General features: G+C 38.1%; 1 protein-coding gene across 4 annotated transcripts in view; it reads left to right on the top strand.

Annotated features, from left to right (window-relative positions):
- The window catches only part of PTPRA (protein tyrosine phosphatase receptor type A), a 176351-nt gene that overhangs the window by 55064 nt on the left and 96285 nt on the right, over positions 1-25002 (top strand). For 2 of the 4 annotated variants that reach the window (XM_070381317.1, XM_070381314.1), the window contains exon 2: positions 1254-1334. The exons of 1 other annotated variant lie outside the window; for it this stretch is intronic. In XM_070381317.1, the coding sequence (XP_070237418.1) occupies positions 1305-1334 (30 nt within the window). In that variant the 5' untranslated portion in view covers positions 1254-1304. The remainder of the gene's footprint in view (positions 1-1253; positions 1335-25002) is intronic. One more of the 4 variants, XM_070381316.1, reaches the window with a different exon arrangement.

The following is a 25002-nucleotide window of genomic DNA, read 5'->3' as shown; positions in this document are numbered from 1 at the left end:
GATCTTAGTTTTCTGAATGTTGAGTTTTAAGCCAACTTTTTCACTCTTCTTTTTCACTTTCATCAAGAGGCTCTTAAGTTCTTCTTTGCTTTCTGCCATAAGGGTGGTGTCATCTGCATATCTGAGGTTGTTGATATTTCTCCCAGCAATCTTAGAGTCAGACACGACTGAGTGACTGGGCTGAACTGATCTTGATTCCAGCTTGTGCTTCATCCAGCCCGGCATTTCTCCTGATATACTCTGCATATAAGTTAAATAAGCAGGGTGACAATATGCAGCCTTGATGTACTCCTTTCCCTATTTGAAAACAGTCTGTAGTTCCATGTACAGTTCTAACTGTTGCTTCTTGACCTGCATACAGATTTCTCAGGAGGCAGGTAAGGTGGTCTGATATTCCCATCTCTTTAAGAATTTTCCACACAGTCAAAGGCTTTGGCATAGTCAACAAAGCAGAAGTAGATGTTTTTCTGGAACTCTCTTGCTTTTTCAATGATCCAACAGATGTTGGCAGTTTGATCTCTGGTTCCTCTGGAAAAGGTCAGTTTTCATTCCTATCCCAAAGAAAGGCAATGCCAAAGAATGTTCAGACTACTGCACAATTGCACTCATCTCAAACACTAGCAAAGTAAAAACGCTCAAAATTCTCCAAGCCAGGCTTCAATAGTACATGAACTGTGAACTTCCAGCTGTTGAAGCTGGAGTTAGAAAAGGCAGAGAATATTGAATGCAGACTCTGTAGTGTTTTTCCAAGGGAGAAAACTGAGGCTTAAGGAGGTTTATAGATTTGGCTTGGGACACTTAGTTAGACACTTAGGTTGCAAAGGTTAGACCCGAGGGTGTTTTTGACCAGTGCTTGGGTTTTCAGCTTTGGCGTTTGGGGATAATTCTTTGTTTTGGAAGGGCCATCCTATGATTTGTTTATCAAAACTGTCTTCAGACATTGCCAAATGTCCCCTATCGGAATGTTATGGTACATAAATACCCCTACCATGGAATAATCCAGGTTTTTGGACAAGGGAGGAGTGTTCCATCCTATCTCCTACAGTAAGGACCTAAGATATCGTTGAATTCAGTTCTCATGAGCTTGTCAGTGATCTGAATTAACTATTTAAGATGAAGTTTTGTGCTGTGGCTCCTGGAATGTTCATTACAACTCTGTGAGATATCTTGGTAGAGTGTACCCTCTCCCCCAGAACAACCAATGCTCTTTAAATAGGGCTGTTTCATCTTTCTAAAGGTTTTTTTTTCTTTAGTTGCAGGTGGCACAACTGAAAAAATTTTTAATGGAATTCCAATGAGTGTTGATGGATGATGCAGTTCAAGTAGCTAAAGAGGTAAAACCTGAAGTACAAGGAAACATTTGTCACCCAAATTATTGTCTTCACAAAATATAGCTAAAATCAGATTTTCTCCCACTCCCATTTAATTTCCAAGCTATAAGAGTAGGTTTTTTTTTTTTTTTTTTTTTACTATTTTTATTTATTTATTTATTTGGCTGTGTCGAGTCTGTGTTGCGGCATGCGGGCTCTTGAGTTGCAGCATAAGAACTCCTAGTTGTGGCCTGTGGGATCTAGCTTCTCCACTAGGGATTGAACCCAGGCCCCCTGCATTGGGAACACGGAGTCTTAGCCACTGGATCACTGGGGAAGTCCCAAGAGTAGGTTTTTTTTTTTAATGTTTAAAAATATTATAATTTTCATCGGTTAAGACACTGGTTCTCAACCGGGTCATGAATCAGGATCACTTAAAGAGCTTTGAGAAATAAAAGACCAAAGTCTGTACCCTGCTGTCCTGCTCTGTTGAATCAAAGTTTCTGTGGGTAGAGCAGAGATGATCCTGATGTCAACTACAAATTGGCACTTGTCATTTGCCTCTGCAAGGATCAAATTACAAGTTGTGACCGCTGACCTTCAACCCCACCCTGAAAGGATTCAGGGTGGAGATCAAGAATGAGGTACTCTGTGCTCTGGGAAAAACCTGCAGAACAGGCCTTCAGATAGTTAGATATTTTCAGAAGAAGATTTTATGAGCCCACTTCTTGCATCTCCTCATATCTAGAAAAGCACTAAAATCTTTCATGGTGACATGTGCTCCTCGTGACTAGCAGTCACCTTTATAAGACTGGCAGCAATGTTCTGCAGAAATGTGTGCTTGATTGCATGTATTCTGCCTTCACCAAAATCACATAATACGCTGACCTTCCTACCACCTCTTCAGAAGGGTTTCTCAGAGCTGTCTGAATTGCTGCCTCCTAGGTTATAGTTGGCATTTTGCTCCAAATAAAACTTAACTCACAACTCACATTGTGCATTTTTTTTTAGTTGAAATTGATATGGATCCTTGTTGAAGAGCTGATGCACTGAGAGTTTCAAAGAATTCAGTACTCAGTCTGTGTAGCATTAAACAACAATTTGTATTAAAAAGGAAAAGCAGAATTTCATTATCAACTTACCCATCATTCTAAGTTTTAAACAGCACCAACACTACAGTTTTGGAAAATCATTGAGTATTTTCTACAAGCTAAATATACATGTATCCAATAATCCAGAAATTCTACCCCTAGGTATTTACTCTTGAGAAATGAAAATATATGTCTACATAAAGACTTGCATGTAAATATTAACTGTAGCTTTATTTATAATAGCAAAAAAGAAAAAGGAAATAATCAAATGTCTAAAAATGGGTGAAAAGATGAATAAATTGTGATACATTCATACAATAGAATTGTACTCAGCAATAGAGAGGAATGAACTACTGTGCAACAATATGGATGAATCTCACAGATATATATAAGAAGCCAGATACACAAAAAAGTAGATACAGTTCAGTTGCCAGGAGATATGATGATAGAAATCAGACTAGTGGTTCTTCTGGCAGGAGTTGGGAGCAGGAAAAGGTGTTACATGTTAAAGTATTCATATACCTATTTTTTTCTTTGTTGTACAAAAATACGTAACATAAAAATTAAGCATTTAAATCAGTTTTATGTGTCAAATCATTGACATTAAGTATATTTATATTGTTGTGCAGCCATCATCACCACCAACAGTCTCTAGAACTTCATCTTCCTCAACTGAAATTCTGTACCGTTTACAGCTAACTCCCCATTTCCCCTTTTTCTGAATTCCTGGCAACCACATTCTGCTTTCCCTGACTGCTTTGACTACTTTAGGTACACATGTAAGTGGAACCGTACAGTATTTGTCATTTTGTGTCTAGCTTATTTCACTTAGTATAATCTTCAAGGTTTATTCATGTTGTAGCACGGATCGGAATTTCCATCCTTTTTAAGGCCAAATGATCTTCTACTGTGCATATATGCCACATTTTGTTTATTCATCCTTCAGTGGACATTTGGGTTGTCTATACCTTTTGGCTGTTGTGAGTAATGTTACTATGAGTTGTTATTGTTATATGAATTGTTAATAACAATTGTTATTGTTCAGTCGATAAGTCATATCCAACTCTTGCGACCCCATGGACGTTATACCAGCCTTCCCTGTCCTTCACTATCTTGTGAAATTTCCTCATATTCATGTCCATTGAGTTGGTGATATTATCTAACCATCTCATCCTCTGCCACCCCTTCTCCTTTTACTTTCAATCTTTCTCAGCATCAGGGTCTTTTATCTAGTGAGTCGGCTCTTCATGTCAGGGGCCAGAGTATAGGAACTTCAGCATCAGTCCTTCCAGTGAATATTGAGGGTTGGTTTCCTTTAGGATTGACTGGTTGGATCTCCTTGAAGTCCATGGGGCTCTCAAGAGCCGCCTTCAGCACCGTAGTTCAGAAGAGTCAGTTCTTTGGCACTTAGCCTTCCAGCGCTTACATCTGTACATGACTACTGGAAAAAGCATAGCTTTGACTATATAGATCTTTGTTGGCAAAATGATGTCTCTGCTTTTTAATATGCTGTTTAGGTTTGTCATAGCTTTTCTTCCAAGGAGCAAGCGTCTTTTAATTTCATGGCTGCAGTCACTGTCTGCAGTGATTTTGGAGCCCAAGATAAAACCTGGGACTATTTCCACTGTTTCCACTGTTTCCCCATCTATTTGCCATGAAGTGATAGGACCAGATGCCATGGTCTTAGTTTTTTGAATGATGAGTTTTAAGCCTAAGCCCACTTTTTTACTCTCCTCTTTCACCCTCATCAAGAGGCTCTTTAGTTCTTCACTTTCTGCCATTAGAGTGGTATCATCTGCATATCTGAGGTTGTTGGTACTTCTCCTGACAGTGTTGATTCCAGCTTGTGATTCATCCAGCCTGGCATTTCACATGATGTACTCTGCATTTAATTTAAATAAGCAGGGTAACAATATACAGCCTTGTCATACTGCTTTCCCAGTTTTGAACCAATCTGTTGTTCCATATCTGGTTCTAGCTGTTGCTTCTTGACCTGCATACAGGTTTCTCAGGAGGCATGTGAGGTTGTCCAGTACTCCCATCTCTTTAAGAATTTTCCAGTTGGTTGTGATCCACACAAAGGCTTTAGTGTAGTCAATGAAGCAGAAGTAGATGTTTTTCTGGAATTCCCTTGCTTTCTCCATAATCCAGCGAACGTTAGCAGTTTGATCTCTGGTTCCTCTGCCTCTTTAAAACCTAACTTGTACACCTGGAAGATCTGGGTTCACTTACTGCTGAAGTCTGGCTTGAAGAATTTTGAGCATAACCTTGCTAGTATGTGAGATTAGCGCAATTGTATGGTAGTTTGAACATTCTTTGGCATTATCCTTCTTTGTGATTAGAATGAAAATTGACCTTCAGTCCTGTGGCCACTGCTTAGTTTTCCAAATTTGCTGGCATATTGAGTGCAGCACTTTCACAGCATCATCTTTTAGGAATTTAAATAGCTCAACTGGAATTTTCTTTCTGGAGTTCCTGATTTTCTTTTTTCTTGTCTTTTTTTTTTTTTTTTTTGATCTATCTTTATTATTATCCTACTGTTCCCCATGCTGTCAATCATATACATTCTAGTCTATTATTCTTGAGGTCATCTGCATGGCTGTTTTCTTGTGATTTTCCTCATTGCATTTTTGAGTAGTATCCTTCCCCCTGAATCTTAGATCTCAGTTTTCTTTTTTTTTAATTAAAAATTAAAAGCCTTGGAGAAGGAAATGGCAACCCACTCCAGTAATCTTGCCTGGGAAATCCCATGGACAAGAGGAACCTGGTGGGCAAAGAGTCAGACACGACTGAGCAAGGGGCAGGTGCTCGCTAGAGGCCCCAGAGCTTTTGATGGCAGAGCCAGCACCGTGGCTGAGGACTCCCGGCTCCCAGGCCTCTCTCACCAGATAGGAGCATGGAAAACTAGTCTAAAATACTCCTGAGGGCTTTCCTGGCGGCTCATTGGTAAAGAATCGCCCCCCTGCCAAAGCAGGGGATGCGAGTTCCACCCCTGGTCTGGGAAGACCACATGTGGCAGAGCAGCTGAGCCCATGCATCACAGCCACTGGGCCGGGGCTCTCGAGCCCGGGAGCCGCAGAACTGAGGTCTGTGGGCACCAGAGCCCATGCTCCACAACAAGAGGAGCCACAGCTAGAGAAAAGCCCACGCAGCATGAAGACCGTGCACAACCATAAATAAAATCATTAAAAAACATGCCTGAACCTAAAAAAAAAAAAAAATTTAAAATTAAAAGCTTTTTTTTTTTTTTTCTTAAAGTTCATTCTCAAGTAACTTCTTAAGAGAAAGAGTACTCAGCAGATAAACTGATTCTTCTGATGTCTGTTCTCCCCTCATGTTTGAGTGATGGTTGGGTTTAGAATTCTAAATTGCAGGTTATTTTCCCTCTGAACTTTGAAAGTCATTGCTCGGTTTTTTTTCTGGCATTCATTGTTCATCATAAGAAGTGAAATTTAGTCTCATTTTGTTTTCTGTAGGAAATTTATTCTATCATTTCTCTGAAAACTTCTCTTTTTTCCATACATAGTTGATCATGAACAGTACGGGTTTAACTGCACGCTTGAACTCCTCTTATTCACAAATTTTTAAAAATAAATACAGGTATACTTCAAAGATATTGTGGGTTTGGTTCCAGACCACTGCAATAAATACTGCAATAAAGTGAGTCACATAATTTTTTTCTGGTATCTCAGTACATATAAAAGGTATGTTTAGGGGGAATTCCCTGGTTGTCCAGTGGTTGGGGCTCCACTCTTTCACTGCTGAGGGCCCAGCTTCAATCCCTGGTATGACTGTGATGATACCACAAGCCATGTGATACAGTAAAAAAAAAAAAAAAAAAAATTTGTACTAAGTGTGCAATCACATTAAGTCTAAAAAAAAAATCTAAGTAACTTAAGAAATACTTTATTGGTGAAAAATGAGCTTTCAGTCAACCATAATCTTTTTGCAGTAGTTACATCAAAGATCACAGATCAGTGTAGCAAATATAATAATAATGAACACATTCAAAATATTGCAAGAACTAACAAAACGGGGTGCAGAGACAGAGTAAGCAAATGCTACTGGAAAATGGTACCAACAGACTTGCTTGTTGCAGGATTGCCACAGACCTACAGTTTGTAAAAAACAGTTTCTGCAAAGCATGGTAGTGTCGAATGCAATAAAAAAAGGTATGTTGAATGTAGCACTATATAGCATCATATGATACTTGAATCTGAGGATGCCAAACCTAGGATGTGGAGGGCCAACTATATAAAGTTATATATGAGTTTTTTTTTTGGCTGTGTTAGGTCTTCTGTGCTGTGTGTTGGCTTTTCTCTAGTTTCAACCAGATGAGGGGCTGCTGTCTATTTCTGGTGCCTGGGTTTCTCGTTGTGGTGGCTTCTCTTTTCTTGTGCAGCACAGGCTTTGGGGCACAGTAGTTGTGGCATGTGGCTTTTTTGCCCCAGGCCATGTGAGATCTTCCAGGACCAGGAATTGAACCTTGTCCCCTGCATTGGCAGATGGATGCTTTTTTTTTTTTTTTTTTTTTAATTTTTAATTGGAAGGTAATTGCTTTACAGTGTTGTGTTGGTCCCTGCCATACATCAACATATGTCCCCTCTCTCCCGCCTCCCACCCTCTGGGTTGCCACAAAGCACTGGGTTTAGATCCCTCTGTCATATGGCAAATTCCTAGTGGCTATGTATTTTATGTATGGTACTGTGTGTGTTTCAGTGCTAGTCTCAGTTCATCCCGCCCTCTCCTTCCCCTCCACTGTGTCCACAAGTCTGTTCTCTGTTATGTCTAGCAGATGGATTCTTATACATGGATTTTGACTGTGTGGGGAACTGGTGGTGGTAATGGGGGTCTGGTTGGCACCTTTAACCCCCCGAGTTGTTCAAGGATCAGTTGTTTTCTAAGAATTCCATAGTGGTGTACTTGATGGGTCCCTTAATCTGTTTTTTGTTTTTTTTTTTTAAATTTTTGAAAATATTTATTTATTTGGCTGCATTGGCTCTTGGTTGCAGCATGAGGGATCTTTCTTTGCAGCACACGGGCTTTCTTAGTTATGGCATGCAGCCTTAGTTGCTCTCTGTTATGTGGAATCCTGTTTCCCCAGTCAGGATCGAACCCATGTCCCCTGCATTGGAAGGTGAATTCTCAGTCACTGGACCACCAGGAAAGTCCTAGCCCCCCTTAATCTGCAGACTCGTATTTTTCATGTTTAATGATTGCCTTATGTTTTTCTTAGATGATATCCTCCACTCCGTTTTCTTACTTTTTTCTCTCAGAAATTCTAATTTGGGCCTCTTGGATTGCTCTTATAATGTTCTTATCTATTCTCGCCTGTTTTCAAACTTTTTTTCTTTGGTTTCCTTTTTTCAGGTCTCTCTTCTGGGAGATTTTCATGACTTTTTCCTCTCTTTCTATTGAATTATCTTCAGTTTGTTTAAAATTTTTCTAGAGCTGTTTCTTGTTTTATGATTTTACTTCTATTTTTATCTCTGAAGATAGTTTTTAAAAGTTTTGTTTTTTTTCTGGAATCATTCCTGTTTCCTCTAGTCATTTTCTTTTCCTGTTTATCTTTGGTGATCCTTGCCTATTCTTTATTTTTAAGAATGAAAGTTTAGAAAAGTTGAGTAAGAGCTTTGAGTACATAGGAAAGACTTGTCAGCTGGCAGAGTAAGTGGGCATGAGCTGGCTGTTAAACTTTGAAGAATGCAGAGGACTTGACCATAGCATTAGCTCTCTGTTTTTCCTATTCTCCCAACTTTAGTTCCTGCTGTATGTTTAAACAAATTCTTTATTATTTACTTAATGTACATCTCTGCTTCTGAACAGTGTTATCATTAATGAGGGTGAGGTAAGATTGTGTGTGCTGACATCAAAAAATGACCATAAAATAGTGTAGGACAAAAAAAAAAGAAAAATCAAGTTACATAATAATAATAAAAAAGTAAATATAAAATAATTTAACAATGAGAAAGTTGCAGTAGGGCCTGTAGTAGGTGAAAGAAAGGGAATTGGGAGAGAAGAACTAAATGGAGGAAGCCACAGCCCAGAAAATTGATGGGATGAGCTCTCGATCAGGAGGGATCTGTAGTAGGAAAGGCCCAAGACATGGAAATATTGGCAGTGAAGCAGGCACTGACTGAAGAAAATTTACTTAAACGTTTGTGGATACTCTAACCCCAGGCTGGTAGGAGTCCGAAGATTTCTAGTTTGTGGCAGCAGGAACCCCAAAGTAAGCTCCCAACTGCTGATCACATTCCAGAGTGGCTGTGGAAATGAGGAACAGAGTGAGCTGCTACTACCAACATGAATGCATTACTGTTTTCATCCTCATCACTACATGTGCAAATTTTGAGGTTCAAGGAACCTATAGAATGCTTCTTAGGGGAAAAGTTTAAGTGTAAAGTCTTACAAATTTGAGTGTTATGATATTGAGTTATATAGAATTTGAGTTCCTCATCTTGAAGGTGTACATTAAGGTAAGGGCTTAATTGAAGCCAGAAAAGTCAAGGCAAAGAAATGTGTAATTTGAGTACAAATGGTCATTTTGGTCATAGTGAAGGATTAGTGAATAAGGAACAGGTGTAGGGGCAACTTGGAAAATGCCTGCTGTGTACTAGATTTTATGATGGAGTTTTATGTGTAGACATATTTACATTACTTTTTTTTTTTTTTTTTTTTTGGCCATTCTCTGTGGCATGTGGGATCTTAGTTGCAGGTCCTACCCACTGGACCACCAGGGAATTCCCTACATTATGTTTTTTATAGTACTCATAGCAGTCCCCTTTTATCAGTGGGAGACATTGCTATTTTAAAGATAAGGAAATGAAAACTCAAAACATAAAAACCAAGAGCTTTTTCTAAGCTGTAGTCATCCCAGAGCTAAGATTCATATACAAGTATGTGTGACTTCACAGTCCATGTTTTTTTCACTCTACTGTGTTGGATCTCTAAGGAAAAGAATTGCTTTCTCAATTTCTCATGTATGGTGAAAACTACAATATGTTTCTAAACCAAGCATTGTTAGTCTTTTGTTCTTCATGTATTGGGCATTTGCTGAGTGAAGATTCTGCGTTCAAGGAGTGTATAGCATAAGTTAGGGACACAGAAAAGAAGTTTGCCTGTGGGCTATGAGCTCACTGAAGACAAGAACTGTTTTTGTTTTGTTTTCCTGTTTTTTGGCTGCTGGATCTTAGTTCCCCTACCAGGCATCAACCCCTGCAGTGGAAGCAGAGTATCTTAACTACTAGACCACCAGGGAAATCCCAGACAAGGACTGGTTTTAATTGGCTTTCTGAACCCAGCACTGAAATTTTATCAGGTTGTATAACCACTGCCATAATCAGGATACAGTACTGTTCCACCACCACAAAGAAGGAAAAAATCCCTCGTGCTACCCCTTTATAATCACCAGATCCTCTCCCCAACGTAACTGTGGCAGCCTATCTCTGTGAAAGTCGCTCAGTCATGTCCAGCTCTTTGCAACCCCATGGACTGGACAGTCCATGGAATTCTCCAGAGGATCTTCCCAACCCAGGGATCGATCAAATCCCTTATTGCAGGTGGATTCTTTACCATCTGAGCCCAAGATTCTTTACCATCTTCCCTTACCATCAGGGAAGCCCAAGAATACTGGAGTGGGTAGCCTATCCCTTCTCCAAGGGATCTTCCTGACCCAGGAATCAGACCAGGGTCTCCTGCATTGCAGGCGGATTCTTTACCAGCTGAGCTACCAGCGAAGCAACCTATCAGTGAAATGAAAATCACAACTTTTTCATTTCAAGTGTGGTATATAAATGGAATGTGTGTAACCTTTTGAGATTGGCTTTTTCACTCAACATAATGCCTTTGAGATCCATCCAAGTTTTTGTGTGTATCAGTAATTTGTTCTTTTTTTGTAGCTCAGTAGTACTACACTGTATGGATATGTTGCATTTTATTCATGTTCTTGTTGAAAGACATTTGTATTAAGTCCAGTTTGCTGCTGCTGCTAAGTCACTTCAGTTGTGTCCGCCTCTGTGCAACCCCATAGATGGCAGCCCACCAGGCTCCCCCGTCCCTAGGATTCTCCATGCAAGAACACTGGAGTGGGTTGCCATTTCCTTCTCCAATGCATGAAAGTGAAAAGTGAAAGTGAAGTCGCTCAGTCGTGTCCAACCCTTCGCGACCCCATGGACTGTAGCCCACCAGGCTTTTCCATCCATGGGGTTTTCTAGGCAAGAGTACTGGAGTGGGGAGGTATACAAAAAAACTGTTACGAACATTCATGTACACATGTTTTGTGTGGACATGTTTTCCATTTCTCTGGGATAAATACCCAGAAGTGCCATTGTTATGTTGTATGGTAAGTGTATGTTTAGTTTTTAAAGAAACTGCCAAACTACTTTCTGGACAAGTTATAAAAATTTTGCATTTCCACTAGCATTATATGAAAGATGAAGTTTCTATCCTCACTAGCATTTGGCATTGTCAATATTTAACAAATTTTGGTCATTCTGAAAGGTGTTGTAATAGTATCTCATTGTGTCTTTAATTTGCATTTCCCTGATTTCTCATGATAGTGAACATTTTCATGTCCTTATTTGCCATGTGAATATATTCTTCAGTGAATATTTTTTCATGTGTTTGCCCATATTCTAATGAGATTCTTTGTTTTCTCATTTTTGTGTTTAGAGACTTTCTGGATAAGTGTTCTTTATATGTGTTTTCTCCCCAGTCTGTGTCTTGTCTTTTAATCTTCCTAACAGGGTCTTTGATAAACTTGATTTTTAATTTTGATGAAGGCCAATCCTCTCTTATAAGTCTTGCTTTGGTGTCATGTCTAAAAACTGTTTGCCCAACTCTAGGTCACAAAGGTTTTCTCCTGTGTTTTCCTGTACCATTTTTTATAGTTTTACCCTTTATCTTTGCATCTAAGATCCATTTGCAGTTAATTTTTACATAAATTTTGGATCTCTGTTTTTTCTTTGCCTATGGAAGTCCATTTGCTCCATCCCCATTTATTCTTCCTTCTTTGGATTTTTTCTTCCTTTGGATTGCTTTTATATCTTTGCCAGAAATCAGTTAGGCATACTTGTGAGTCTATTTCCAGTTTCTCTATCCTGTTTTATTGATCTCTGTGTTTGTCCCTTCTTCAGCACCATACACTCTTGATTGCTGAAGCCATATGGTAAGTTTTAAATTTGATAATATGGTTCCTCCAAGTTTTCAGTATTGTTTTATTCTGAATCATTTATCTTTTCATATAAATTTTAGAATCAACTTGTCTGTCTATTTTAAAAAATTGTCTATAACTTGTCTGTGTCCACCCCCCCAAAAAATGCTGTGGTACTTCCCTGGTGGGTGGTTCAGTGTTTAATACTCTGCACTTCTACTTCAGAAGGCACAGTTTCAGTCCCTGGCTGGGGAGGATCAGCATGCTGCATGGTGTAGCCAAAAAAAGGGGGGAAAAAAACTGCTATGCTTTTTTTATAGGATTTGTGTTAAATCTGTAGATCATTTTAGGCAGAGTTGACAGCTATACTAATGTTGAGTGGTCCAAAACATGCACACAGTATGTCTTTCCATTTATTTAGGCTTTACTTCATTAGTGCTTTATCATTTTCAGCATACCAGATTCTAAACATGTTATGTTAAATTTGTACTTAAATAATATTTTCTATTTGGGGAAGTGATTGTAAATGGTGTTACATTTAAGTTTGTTTTTTCTTTAGTCATTCTTAGTATACTAAAATATTACTGATTTTCCTGTGTTGATCTTAATATCTTGTGACATTATTAAACTAAGTAGTTTAAAGAGATTTTAATTTGATTCCCTGGGGTTTTCTATGAGGTTAATCATGTCCCCTGCTTTACAATCTGTGGAAATTTTTATTTCCTTTTCTTGCCTTATTTTTTGCACTGGCTAGGACTTGGGGTACTGTGTTAAATAGGAATGGTGAGAGCAGGTATCTTGGCTTTGTTCATAATTTTAGGAGGAAGTATTCAGACTAGGTTTTTTGTTTTTGTTTTGTTTAGCTGCCTTTTATCAGGTAGTGGGAGAAATTCCTTAAATTTCAAGTTTGCTGAGCGTTTTTCTCATGAGTTTGTGTCAAACGTTTTCTCTGCATCTGTTGATAGGATCTGTTGATTGACAGTTTTTTTGGAAGCAGCCTTATATTCCTGGGATAAATCCCACTTGTTTATGGTATATTTTTCTTTTTATGTATTGCTGCATTTGGTTTGGTAATATTCTGCTGAGGATTTTTGTTCCTGTGTTCATAAGGGGAATTGATCTGTAATTTTGTTTTTTTTTTACCATCTGGTTTTATCAGGATAATATCAGTATAAAAATGAGAATTGGGAAGTGTTCATCTTCTATTTTTTGGAAGAGTTAGAATGGGTGTTATTATGGCAAGTGTAGAATGGGTATTATTTCCTTTTTAAATATTTGTGGGACTTGCCATTGAAGACATCTTGGCCTTAAGATTTGTTTTTCTGAAGTTAAACATTTCTTTAAAAGTTATAGGAGTTTGTGATTTTCAAGGAATTTGTGCATTTTGTCTGAGTTGTTGGATTTCTGTTTACAGAGTTGTTCTTAGCATCCCTTATCCTTTTGATGTCTGTGGTTTCTATAGTGATGTCCCTTCTTTACAGTTGTGAAGGTTTGCTTTATGAACCAGGATGTGGTCTGTCTTAGAGAGTATTCCATAGGAATTTACAAAAAAAAGTCTAGCCTGCTGTTGGATAGAGTGTCCTATAAATGTTAGTTAGGTCTTGTTGGTTGATGGTAGTGTTCTTTCTGTTGCTGATTTTCAGTTAAGGTTTTTGTCAGTTACTGAGAGGGGGTTATTGATTTGTCTTTCTCTGTTTTCAATTAGGCCAATTTTTGCTTCTTGTATTTTGAAGCTGTTTTCTGGTGCATACACATTTAGAATTTTATGTCTATTTTGGCCTTTTAGTCATTATGTATTATTCCTTTTTGTTTCTGATAATTTTCCTTGTTCTGAAAAATACTTTATCCAGTGTAACATGGCTACTTCAGCTTTCTTTTGTTCCATATTTGCATGGTATGTCTTTCCTCATCCATTTTCTTTTTAATTGACAAAAAAATTTAGGCAGTTCAAAGTAGAAAATACAGAGCTCCCATATACCCTCTTCTTACCAACTCCCACCAGTTTCCTTTATTAACATTTTGCATTCATGTGGTTGATTAGTTACAACTGATAAACCAATATTGATAGATTATTATTAACTAGAAGTTCATAGATTACTTTAGGGTTTATTCTTTTTATTGTATATTTTATGAATTTTAACAAATACATAACGACATATATCCATTACAGTATCATACCAAATAGTTTCACTACCCTAAACACCTTCTGTGCTATACTTTTTTATCCTTCCTTTTCTCCTCCTAAAACATGGAATCCATTTATTTCTAACCTTTCTATATCATTATCTTTGAAGTAAGTTTATTATAGACAGCATATGAAGTGAATTGAAGTGAAAGTTGCTCAGTCATGTCCAACTCTTTGCAACCTCATGTACTATACATGGAATTTTCCAGGTCAGAATACTGGAGTGGGTAGCCTTTCCCTTCTCCAGGGGATCTTCCCAACCCAGGTCTCCTGCATTGCAGGCAGATTCTTTACCAACTGAGCTATCAGGGAAGCCCCCTAGACAGCATATAGTTAGTTAGGTCTTTTTCCTTTTTAACCAATTCTTCTCATCCTTGTCTTTTTAGGTGGTGTTTTTAGACTGTTTATATTGAATGTAATTTTCAGTATTTTGCATTTGTTTACCATTTTATTAATGGCAAAGTTTGCCATTTTAGGAATTCTTTTTCATATTTTTCTTCTGTTTGCCCTTCCTTGTATTCCTATGGGTTACTTGAACATTTTCTTAGTACTCCAGTTTGGTTTTTCTGTAATGTCTTTAGTGTATCTCTTTGTATAGTTTTTTTGTGTGATTGCTCTAGGGATTAAAATACACATACATAAGTTATCACAATCTGCTAATTGATCTTTTGCCACTTTAAGTGGAAGGTGGAAACCTTACTACCTTTTAGGCCCTTACCCGCTTTATGAAACAGTTGTCTTAAGTGTTACCTTTATGTATGTTGAAAACCACAGGGCAGTGTTACAGTTTTACTTTCAATCATCAAACATAATTTTAAAAACTGAACAAGGGGAAAATTGTTTAATTAGTATATATGTATTTATGTATATGTTCATACACAATACATATGTAGCATACATACACGTGTGGGCACACACCCTTTCTACTGCTCATTATTCCTGATGTTTGAGGTTTCTGTCATTTATTTCCTGTGTGAAAAAATTCCTTTAACCATTCTTTCAGAGCTGTTTTGTTGATGACACATTATTTCCTTCATCTGCCAGTGTCTTTTTCTCATCTTCATTCCTGAAGGATGATTTTACTCTAATATGAAGAACTGTACAAAAAAGATCTTTATGACCCAGATAATCACGATGGTGTGATCACTGACCTTGAGCCAGACATCCTGGAATGTGAAGTCAAGTGGGCCTTAGAAAGCATCACTACGAACAAAGCTAGTGGAGGTGATGGAATTCCAGTTGAGCTATTTCAAATCCTGAAAGATGATGCTGTGAAAGTGCCGCACTCAATATGCCAGCAAATTTGGAAAACTCAGCAGTGGCCACAGGACTGGAAAAGGTCAGTTTTCATTCCAATCTCAAAGAAGGCAATGCCAAAGAATGCTCAAAGTACTGCACAATTGCACTCATCTCACACACTAGTAAAGTAATGCTCAAAATTCTCCAAGCCAGGCTTCAGCAATATGTGAACCGTGAACTTCCAGATGTTCAAGCTGGTTTTAGAAAAAACAGAGGAACCAGAGATCAGATTGCCAACATCTGTTGGATCATCGAAAAAGCAAGAGAGTTTCAGAAAAACATCTACTTCTGCTTTATTGACTATGCCAAAGCCTTTGACTGTGTGGATCACAATAAACTGTGGAAAATTCTGAAAGAGATGGGAATCCTAGACCACCTGACCTGGCTCTTGAGAAACCTATATGCAGGTCAGGAAGCAACAGTTAGAACCGGACATGGAACAACAGACTGGTTCCAAGTAGGAAAAGGAGTACGTCAAGGCTGTATATTGTCACCATGCTTATTTAACTTATATGCAGAGTACATCACGAGAAATGCTGGGCTGGAAGAAGCACAAGCTGGAATCAAGATTGCTGGGAGAAATATCAATAACCTCAGATATGCAGATGACACCACCCTTATGGCAGAAAGTGAAGAAGAACTAAAGGGCCTATTGATGAAAGTGAAAGAGGAGAGTGAAAAAATTGGTTTAAAGCTCAACATTCAGAAAACGAAGATCATGGCATCTAGTCCCATCACTTCATAGCAAATAGATTGGGAGACAGTGGCTGACTTTATTTTTGGGAGCTCCAAAATCACTGCAGATGGTGATTGCAGTCATGAAATTAAAAGGTGCTTACTCCTTGGAAGGAAAGTTACGACCAGCCTAGACAGCATATTAAAAAGCAGATACGTCACTTTGTCAACAAAGGTCCATCTAGTCAAGGCTATGGTTTTTCCAGTGGTCATGTATGGATGTGAGAGTTGGACAGTAAAGAAAGCTGAGTGCTGAAAAATTGATGCTTTTGAACTGTGGTGTTGGAGGAGACTCTTGAGAGTCCCTTGGACAGCAAGGAGATCCAACCAGTCCATCCTAAAGGAGATCAGTCCTGGGTGTTCATTGGAAGGACTGATGTTGAAGCTGAAGCTCTGATACTTTGGCCACCTCATGCGAAGAGCTGACTCATTTGAAAAGACCCTGATGCTGGGAAAGATTGAGGGCAGGAGGAGAAGGGGACGACAGAAGATGATGTTTGGATGGCATCACCGACTCAATGGACATGGGTTTGGATGGACTCCAGGAGTTGTTGATGGACAGGGAGACTGTCATGCTGCAGTTCATGGGCTTGCAAAGAGTTGGACACGACTGAACTACTGAACTGAATATTTTGGCTTGATCCTTTTAGCATTTGAAAAATATTATACATTTCCTTTTAGTTTCCGTGGTTTTTGGTGGAAAATATACTGTCCTTCAAATTGTTATTCTCTTAGAAGTAGCATATCATTTCTCTCTGGCTTCTTTCAGAACTTTGTCATCAGTTTTCAGCAGTTTGAAGGTTGATAATCCATAACTAAATTTGGAATATTTTCAGCTATCATTTTTCAAATATATATATGTATATTTATCTCTGCATTCTTTTTCTTCTCATTTTTTAGGACTCCAGTGGTGAACATGTTATATCTTTATTATTGTCCCACAGGACTCTGAGGTGCTATTCATTTCTGTTTTTTAATCTCTTTCGTCTCGGTTGTAGATTGGACCTTTTCTGTTGATTTGTTTTTAAGTTCATTGATTGTTTCCTTTGTCATTTCCATTCTGCTATGAGTTTTTTTAAGTCTTTATTGGATTTGTTACAATATTGCTTTTCTTGTCTGTATTCTTGGTTTTTGGCCACAGTCAGGCATATGGAATTTTAGCTCCCTGACCAGGGATTGAACCTGCACCACTTGCATTGGGAGGTGAAAGCTTAACCACTAGACCTCCGGGGAAGTCCCCATCCAGTGTTTGTTTGCTTTGATTGTTTCTTTTTCGGTGTCAACTTTTGTGCTTTTAGTTCTAAAATTTCTATCTGATATTCTTTATATCTTCTGCTTCCTGAGTGTTTATGATTTCTTTTTGGAGAGTTCTTAGGATAGCTGCTTTAAAATAATTTCCAAATAATTTAAAATCTGTATTATCTTATTGTAATATTTATTAAAATATTTATTGTATTATTGTATTGTAATACAACTGGCCCATCTCCCATATTCAGCCTACTGCCTTTTTTTTTTAGTGTGACATATGAGCACAAAATGGGTTTTATGTTTTTATTTATAATACAATACAATAATACAATATATTGTATTTATTTATTTATTTATAATTATTATTATTTTTCTTCATTCAAGTTGAGACTTTCATAGTTCCTGGTGTGACAAGTGATTTTGAACTGCATCCTATCCATTTTGAGTGTTCTGTTCCCATTTAAACCTTTTTATTTAATAGGCAGTCAACCTGTTTAGGTTTGGAGCACACACCCTGGCCTACTTTTGCTGACTGTGGTTCAAAAATCAGTTTAATTTTCGAAATCTTACTCTGTTATTCTGCTCTGCCCTACTTGTGTGCTACCAGGAGACCAGTCTGAAACCTGGGCCTTAATTCATACCAGAGTTTAGTACTGAAACCTTTTACTGTGCTGTTTCTGGTCACTTTTATACATAGGTTGTTCAGAGGTGGTCTAGGATTTTGTACTGATATTTAAAAGATTCATTTTTCTAACTCTCTCCTCACATAATCTTCACCCCATTTTCTAGTTGTACTGGGGTGAAGCTCCACCTTAATATTCCAGGGTAGAAATGGAAGACGGAGCTCTACCCACATTCTTTAAAACTGCCGCCTAATGGGTGAGGGGAGGTGCTGCCTTATTGATACTGGACAGAACTGGGAAACATTGCCTCGTGAAGTGGAGGGATGCCACTTTTCTGTTGTTGTTTGCCTGGATTGTGTATGTCAAAATGTTTCTGTCTTGCTGTGTCACCCTTTTCCTGGTCTTTTGTCTATAGAAAGCAGGCTTTTCTTGGTACTTTTTTGTTTGTGCTCATTTTTGTTTTCAGGTTGTGGGCCTCTCCAGAGCTCAGGACAGGACATATTAGGAGTCAATCCCAACCAAGCCAAACAAAAAATAGGAAACTTCCTGCAGGAAGTTCTGTCCTTGTGTCAGTCTTTGTGTTCCATGGTCCCTAGCTAATCTACCTTATTTTTTCTCCTTTTTTGTAATCTTCTGTCAGTTGCTTCATGAATTTTGTGTGAGTTTTTTGTTGTTCTAATTGGTGGGAGGAATAGGGTGAAATATGCTTATTCCATCTCTTGTCCTGAACTGAAAGTCCAGTTTGTTTTAAATTATAAACTTGAGTTTATGGACACTAGTTTAACACCTGTATACTTATTTTTCATAAGTACACGGCCTTGCATGTGTTAAGTTTAGGTGCGGTTCCCCAATAGTCACAGCTCATTTTATTTCCTCACCTCATTAACTGGAATTTCTAGAACAGAGGCAGCAAACTGGCCCATCTCCCATATTCAGCCTACTGCCTTTTTGTGTTTTTTTTTGGTATGACATATGAGCACAAAATGGGTTTTACATTTTTAAGTGGATGGAAAAAGACTCAAAAGGATACTGTAGGAACACTACATGAAATTTAAGTGTTCATAAATCAAGTTTTTTTGAAATACAACTATGCTCATTCATTTTCATATTGTCCACAGCTGCTTTTATAGTACAGCAGCAGAGTTGAGTAGTTGCAACAGAGATTGTGTGCCAACCTCTATTGTAGAAGATTAAATCATTGTAGTGATAGCTTATGTGCTTTTTTTGTCCTGGTTTATTGATAAATGAAAATGATTTAAGTGTTTTACTTTTCAATATGTTGTTGACCATTATTTTGAGATATTTAATTTTTTCAGTTGAAAGATTCTTTTGTTTCTGGTTTTTAAGGATTCCTGAGAACTTTCCCTCACAAATGTGATTATTTTCCTTTGTTCTTTGACTCATCTAATGGCACAAACTCAGTAAACCAGAAGTCGGAGGAGTAGCATTTGACGCCTTCCTCTCTCTCAGCTTAAGAGAAAATCCACTAATCAAGTCCTGTGCAGTTTACCTTCTAAATGTCTCCTACTTGTAATACTTAACATCTTTGCCAGTAGCCTGGATTTCTCCTCAGGTCCTGAACTCTGTCCTCTATACAAGTGATCCCCACAGTACCAGTCCATGGCCTGTTAGGAACCAGGCTGCACAGCAGGAGGTGAGCAGCGGGTGAGCGAAGCTTCATCTGTATTTCATTGCTCACGTTACCTCTGGTCAGATCAGCGGTGGCATTAGATTCTCATAGGAGCACAATAAATGTAATGCACTTGAATCAGTCTGAAACTCTTCACCATCATCACCACCCTGGGTCCATGGAAAAATTATCTTTCACGAAACTGGTCCCTGGTGCCAAAAAGATTGGGGACCACTGTCCTATACCCAGCCAGAGTATTCATTCCAAAATGAGGTAAGTCACCCTCTAGTAGAAATAGAATTCATGCTTCTACTCTTTAGAGGCTTCTTAATGCTCTTAGGACAAAGAAAAATCCCACATATGTGGTCCTGACCTGGATACATCTCCACTCTTCTCTGGTACCATGATCTTCCTTGTTGTTTGTGCTCTAGACACAATGGCTGCTTTTTGGCTTTGTTTCCACCATTTCTGAGACCACTGGCTAGATGGAATAGGGTTCCCCTTGCCTGCTCAACTCCTGTTCATCCTTAACTTCTCAGTTCAAGAGTCAGGAGTCCTCAAGGAGCTTTACTAAGCTCCCTGATCTTGGTCAGATTTTCTTCTTATAGGCTGTTAAGAGTCTTGTAATTCTTCTCTCACTTCCTTCAGAGTTTATCTCTCAGGTGAGTTATTTAATGTCAGTTTTGTTTGCTCCTAGACTGCAGTTTCATGAAGGCAGGGATTCATTTAGGTTTTGCTTATTACGATTTCACTTCTAGTACCAGGAGTAGGACCTGGCACAAAATGAGTGCTCAGTAAATGTTTTTGTCTAATGAATGCACTTTTAAAGATCAAGAGTTTTACAAGCAGGTTTTCTGGCAACCATCAGGGTAATAATGTGGCTTTTATATTTTGAATTATTTTTGTGAGAATGTTTATTAATATGTTTCCTAAGAACAGATTGTTGCTAAATTTCTGAAGTAAGACTTACTTGGTCTCATTGTAGTATAATTATAACATGTGCTATATTTTCTTGGTTAGAATTTTAAGATCTTTACAGTTATTGTGTGTGTGCGTATATGTGTGCATGCGTGCTTTGTCACATATCGATACCAGAGTTATTCTATTTTCATAGATTATTTTATTCTGCTTTTTTATTTTCAACTTTTATATGTATTTGTATTTTCAGTGTTTCTTAAAAACAGCACGTAGTTCATTTTTTTTTTGCTTTTATGTCTTATAATTTTCATATTTTAATTGGAATATTTAGTTCATTTCATATAATTAATATGGTTGGTGGCTTAGTCACTAAGTCGTGTCTGACTCTTTGCAACCCCATGGACTGTAGCCTGCCAGGCTCCTCTGTCCATGGGATTCTCCAGGCAAGAATACTAGAGTGGATTGCCATTTCCTTCTCCAGGGGATCTTCCCGACCCAGGAATCAAACCTGAGTCTTCTGTACTGCAGGCAGATTCTTTACCAACTGAGCTACAAGGGAAGCCCGTAGTTAATATATTTTAATTTAAATCTGCCATCTTACTCCTTGCTTTCTATTTGACCCATTTGTTCTAGGTTCCTTTTTCTCTCTTCTTGCTTTTGCATTGACTGGCTTTTTTACTACTGAATTTCCCCCCCTCTTATCCTTAAAGTTATAAACTCTATATATTGTTTTGTGATTACTTTAGAGGTTACAACAAGCAGGTTAGACTATCAGATTAATGTTAACAATACTTTGGTACACTGGTTCTTAAACAGTGTAAAGACCTTGAAACACTTGACCTCTTCAGTTTCCCTCTCCATGTATACCTATTTTTGTTTTAAACTCCAAAAGATACTATTATTTTTTTATATGGTTGGTATACATTTAGATGTATCTACATATTACCGTTTTCATTTCCGAGTCTTCTCTCAGACTCTTTTTGAAATTGTTTTCCCTCTGCCTGAAAAAATGTCATTTAGTGATTTCTTACTGTAGTTTTGCCAGTGATGAATTTTGTCTGCTTTTCTTGATCTGAAAATTCTTAAATTTCACCTCAAGAGTCTTAAGATATTTTTGCTGACTATAAAATTCTAAGATGGCAATTTTTTTTTTTTTTTTTTTTGCCCTTTTATGATTATCATTACATTGTCTTCTGGCTTCTGTCTGTAGTAGTCAGGATTCTCCAGAGAAACAGAACCAGTAGGTTGCATGTGCACGTATATATAAAAAGATTCAGTTTAAGGAAATGACTCACCCAATAGTGGCAACTTGTCTAGTTCAAAATCTGATGAGGGGTTGGGCAATAGATTAGAGACTCAAAAAAGTTGAATTTTGAAGGTAGTCTGTTAGAGAATTCCCTGACTTAGGGAATCAGCTATTTGTTCTGTTCACGCTTTCAACTGATTAGATTTAGCCACCCACTGTAGTCAATAAGTTATGTGAGATATTCAATACTTTATTATAAAATTTTGCTCAACTATAGGCTAATGTTAAGTGTTCTGAACACATTTAAGGTAAACTAAGATAAGCTCTTACATTTGGTAGGTTAAATTACTAAATGCATTAAAAGAAACATTTTTAATGCATTTTTGTATCATTTCTTTTTAAATTCCACATATAAGGGATGTCATATGATATTTCTGCTCTGTCTGACTTAACTTCACTCAGTATGACACTCTGGGTCCATCCTTAAATGCATTTTTGAATTGGACTTTTTTCAGCTTACAGTAAGAATATCTGGACATAACCCCACCGTAAGTTGAGGAAGATCTGTAATTAGCTTATGATTCTGTGAATCAGCAGTCCATGCTGGGTTTACTGTTTAGTTCCTCTGTGGTATTGACTAGAGTCATTTGTGTAGCTGTAGTCAGCTAGTGGTTATTCTGGGACTGAGACTGTTTTAAGTACATCTCTGACAGTTGGTGTTACCTGTTTGCTGGAGCTGTCTATGTGAAGAGGTCAGCATGGGCTATTTCACATTATGGCAACAGTGTTCCCAGAGAGCAAAATGAAAGCTTTAAGTTCTCTTTAGGTCTCAACTTAAAAATTACACCATCACTTCTGTTGCATATTGGTTCAGTCAAGTCACAAGTGAAAGTGAGAGTCACTCAGTTGTGTCCAACTCTTTATAACCCCAACTCTTTATAATTCCATGGACTATACAGTCCATGGAATTCACCAAGCCAGAATACTGGAGTGGGTAGCCTTTCCCTTCTCCAGGGGATCTTCCCAACCCAGGAATCAAACCCTGGTCTCCCACATTGCAGGCTGATTCTTTACCAGCTGAGTCACAAGGGAAGCCCAAGAATACTGGAGTGGGTAGCCTGTCCCTTCTCCAGCAGATCTTTCTGACTCAGGAATTGAACTGGGTCTCCTGCATTGCAGGCAGATTCTTTACCAACTGAGCTATCAGGGAAGCCTGAGTCACAAGGCCAGCTTAAATTCAAAAGAGATGGGGAAATATATTTCACTTTTTGGTAGGAGGAATACTAGTCTCATTATAAAAGATATATGTACAGAAATGGGAGGAATGTTTGTAGCCATCTTTGCAGTCTACCATGGTATTTTTTTCCCCCTTTCTTAATGCTTAATTTTTTTAAAAATTCTTTTTCAGAAGTATTACTTTGGTGTATCTATACATAGATTTCATGTTTGTTTATCTGCTTGGGGTTCTTGGAGCTACGTAAATCTGTTGCTTGATGTCTTTTATCAGCTTGGGGGAATTTTTAGCCTTTGTCTCTTGAAATATTTCTTCTGTCTCATTTCTCTCTTTCCTCTTATCTGGGACTCATATTGCATGTACATTAGATCATCTTACTCATATTCTCTATACCTCTTATCCTCTCTTGTATGTTTTTTATCCTCTTGCCTCCCTCTGCTTTATTCTAGGTACATCCTTTTGACCTATCTTCCATTTCAAGAACTTTCTCTTCAGCTGTATTTTATCTGTTCTTAAATCCTTGTATTGAGATCTTTGTTTCAAATAATTGTTTTCTCAGTTCTAAAACTTCTGTTCTGTCTTTTTTCTTTTTCTAGTTTTTCTATTACATTTTTTAGTGGCACTAACACTTGGCTGAAATTCTCAGTGCTGTGGTACTGTTCTTGTCTGTTTTTTTACTGTTTTTCTTGTTATTTTCTCATGAACCAAACATTTTATTTTTAAAATTGCTTATAGAAATAATATGAGACGTGTATGGTATCTTTTTCTGGAGGATTTAAATTTGTTACTAGTCTTTCTTGGGGGTCTTGAATTGTTTTAATCCAGTTTCAAGGGTTTGTGTTGCTTTTAAGCAGAGGCAGTCCACTACCTGGGATACTTGTTATGTGTGGGGAGCTTTGCTAGGTGTTGGGTAGATCCTGTGAGCAGAGTAGTCATAGTCTTTGATTCACATGGAGCACAGAGTATTGATTATGATTCACAGGTAAATGTGTATGCAATTAAGTTTTTGGAAAGCAATGAATAGATCTTTATGGTAGTGAATATTTGGGGTAGGGAAGGAGGGAGAATGGTCCTGTTTAACTAACTGGAGCAAGTTTTGTTAAAACTGAGACCTGGCTGATGTGACAAGACTGGGAGCAGAAGTGTTCAAATAGCAGCAGTGCCAGTTAGAAAACTGAGACCTGGCTGATGTGACAAGACTGGGAGCAGAAGTGTTCAAATAGCAGCAGTGCCAGTTAGAGAATGGATGGCAACAAAAAACTTGGGTAGGGGGAGAGAGTTGGTATTGATTTGAAAGTGAAAATTGCTCTGTCGTGTCCAACTGTTTGCAACCCCATGGACTATAGAGTCCATGGAATTCTCTAGGCCAGAATACTGGAGTAGGTAGCCTTTCCCTTCTCCAGGGGATTTTCCAAACCCAGGGATTGAACCCAGGTTTCCTGCATTGCCAGCAGATTCTTTACAAACTGAGCCCCAAAGGAAGCCCCAAAATGCTAGAGTGGGTAGCCTATCTCTTCATCGAATCTTCCCAACGCAGGAATTGATCTGGGGTCTCTTGCATTGCAGGCAGATTCTTTACCAACTGAGCTATCAGGGAATCTCCAGATGACTGAGATTGATTTAGAACCATACTAATGAGTCTGGGAAACAACACCCCCCTACCCTGCCTCCACCACCATTTTACTTTCATTTTGTTTCAGAAAGACTAATGAATTGGGAATTGACAAATCTAGGTACTAGATCTAGTCCTTATCTTAGACTGATAACTGATCTTAGACCAGTTACCTGATTCTTCATTCAGAGCAAAATGGAGGGAGAGAAGGAGGGGACACACGTGGAGATGGAATGGGAAGTAATGAAAGAAGCACATGAGGAGAGAGAGCATGTCAGGTTTCTTTGTATTCCTTACAAGTGTTTGCACTGTTTGGTGTGTATAGTAAGCATTGCACCTGTTGATTTAGCAAAATGAGAACAGATCAGGTCATGCTTTTAATGGGGAATTAATCATAGCAGAGAAGAATGAGAATTTTCCATCTTATTCCTCTACTTAAAGGAAAGAAAATAGATGAATCAAAATGAAGAAAAGCCATGTTCATCTACCTCCTGGAGTACAAGGATTTTATTGACTAAGCTGAAATGTTTTGAGTAACATGAGAATGGTGGGTGAGAGAATACTTTAGATGTGAGCTCCTCAAGGGCAGGAGCACCCCTCTCCTTTGCAGCCCCACTTGGCACAAGATAAGAGTTTGCCTGAACAAATTAGCAAATGAGTGGTTCCCTGCTTTGAGGCAATTTTGGTTTGTCCTTACCTTACCATACAGTTTAGCATCCC

Source organism: Bos mutus, chromosome 13 (assembly GCF_027580195.1).
Source record: "Bos mutus isolate GX-2022 chromosome 13, NWIPB_WYAK_1.1, whole genome shotgun sequence".
Taxonomy (NCBI): Eukaryota; Metazoa; Chordata; class Mammalia; order Artiodactyla; family Bovidae; genus Bos; species Bos mutus.
The sequence above is the reverse complement of the archived record's forward strand: the minus strand, read 5'-3'. Positions and strand labels throughout refer to the sequence as shown.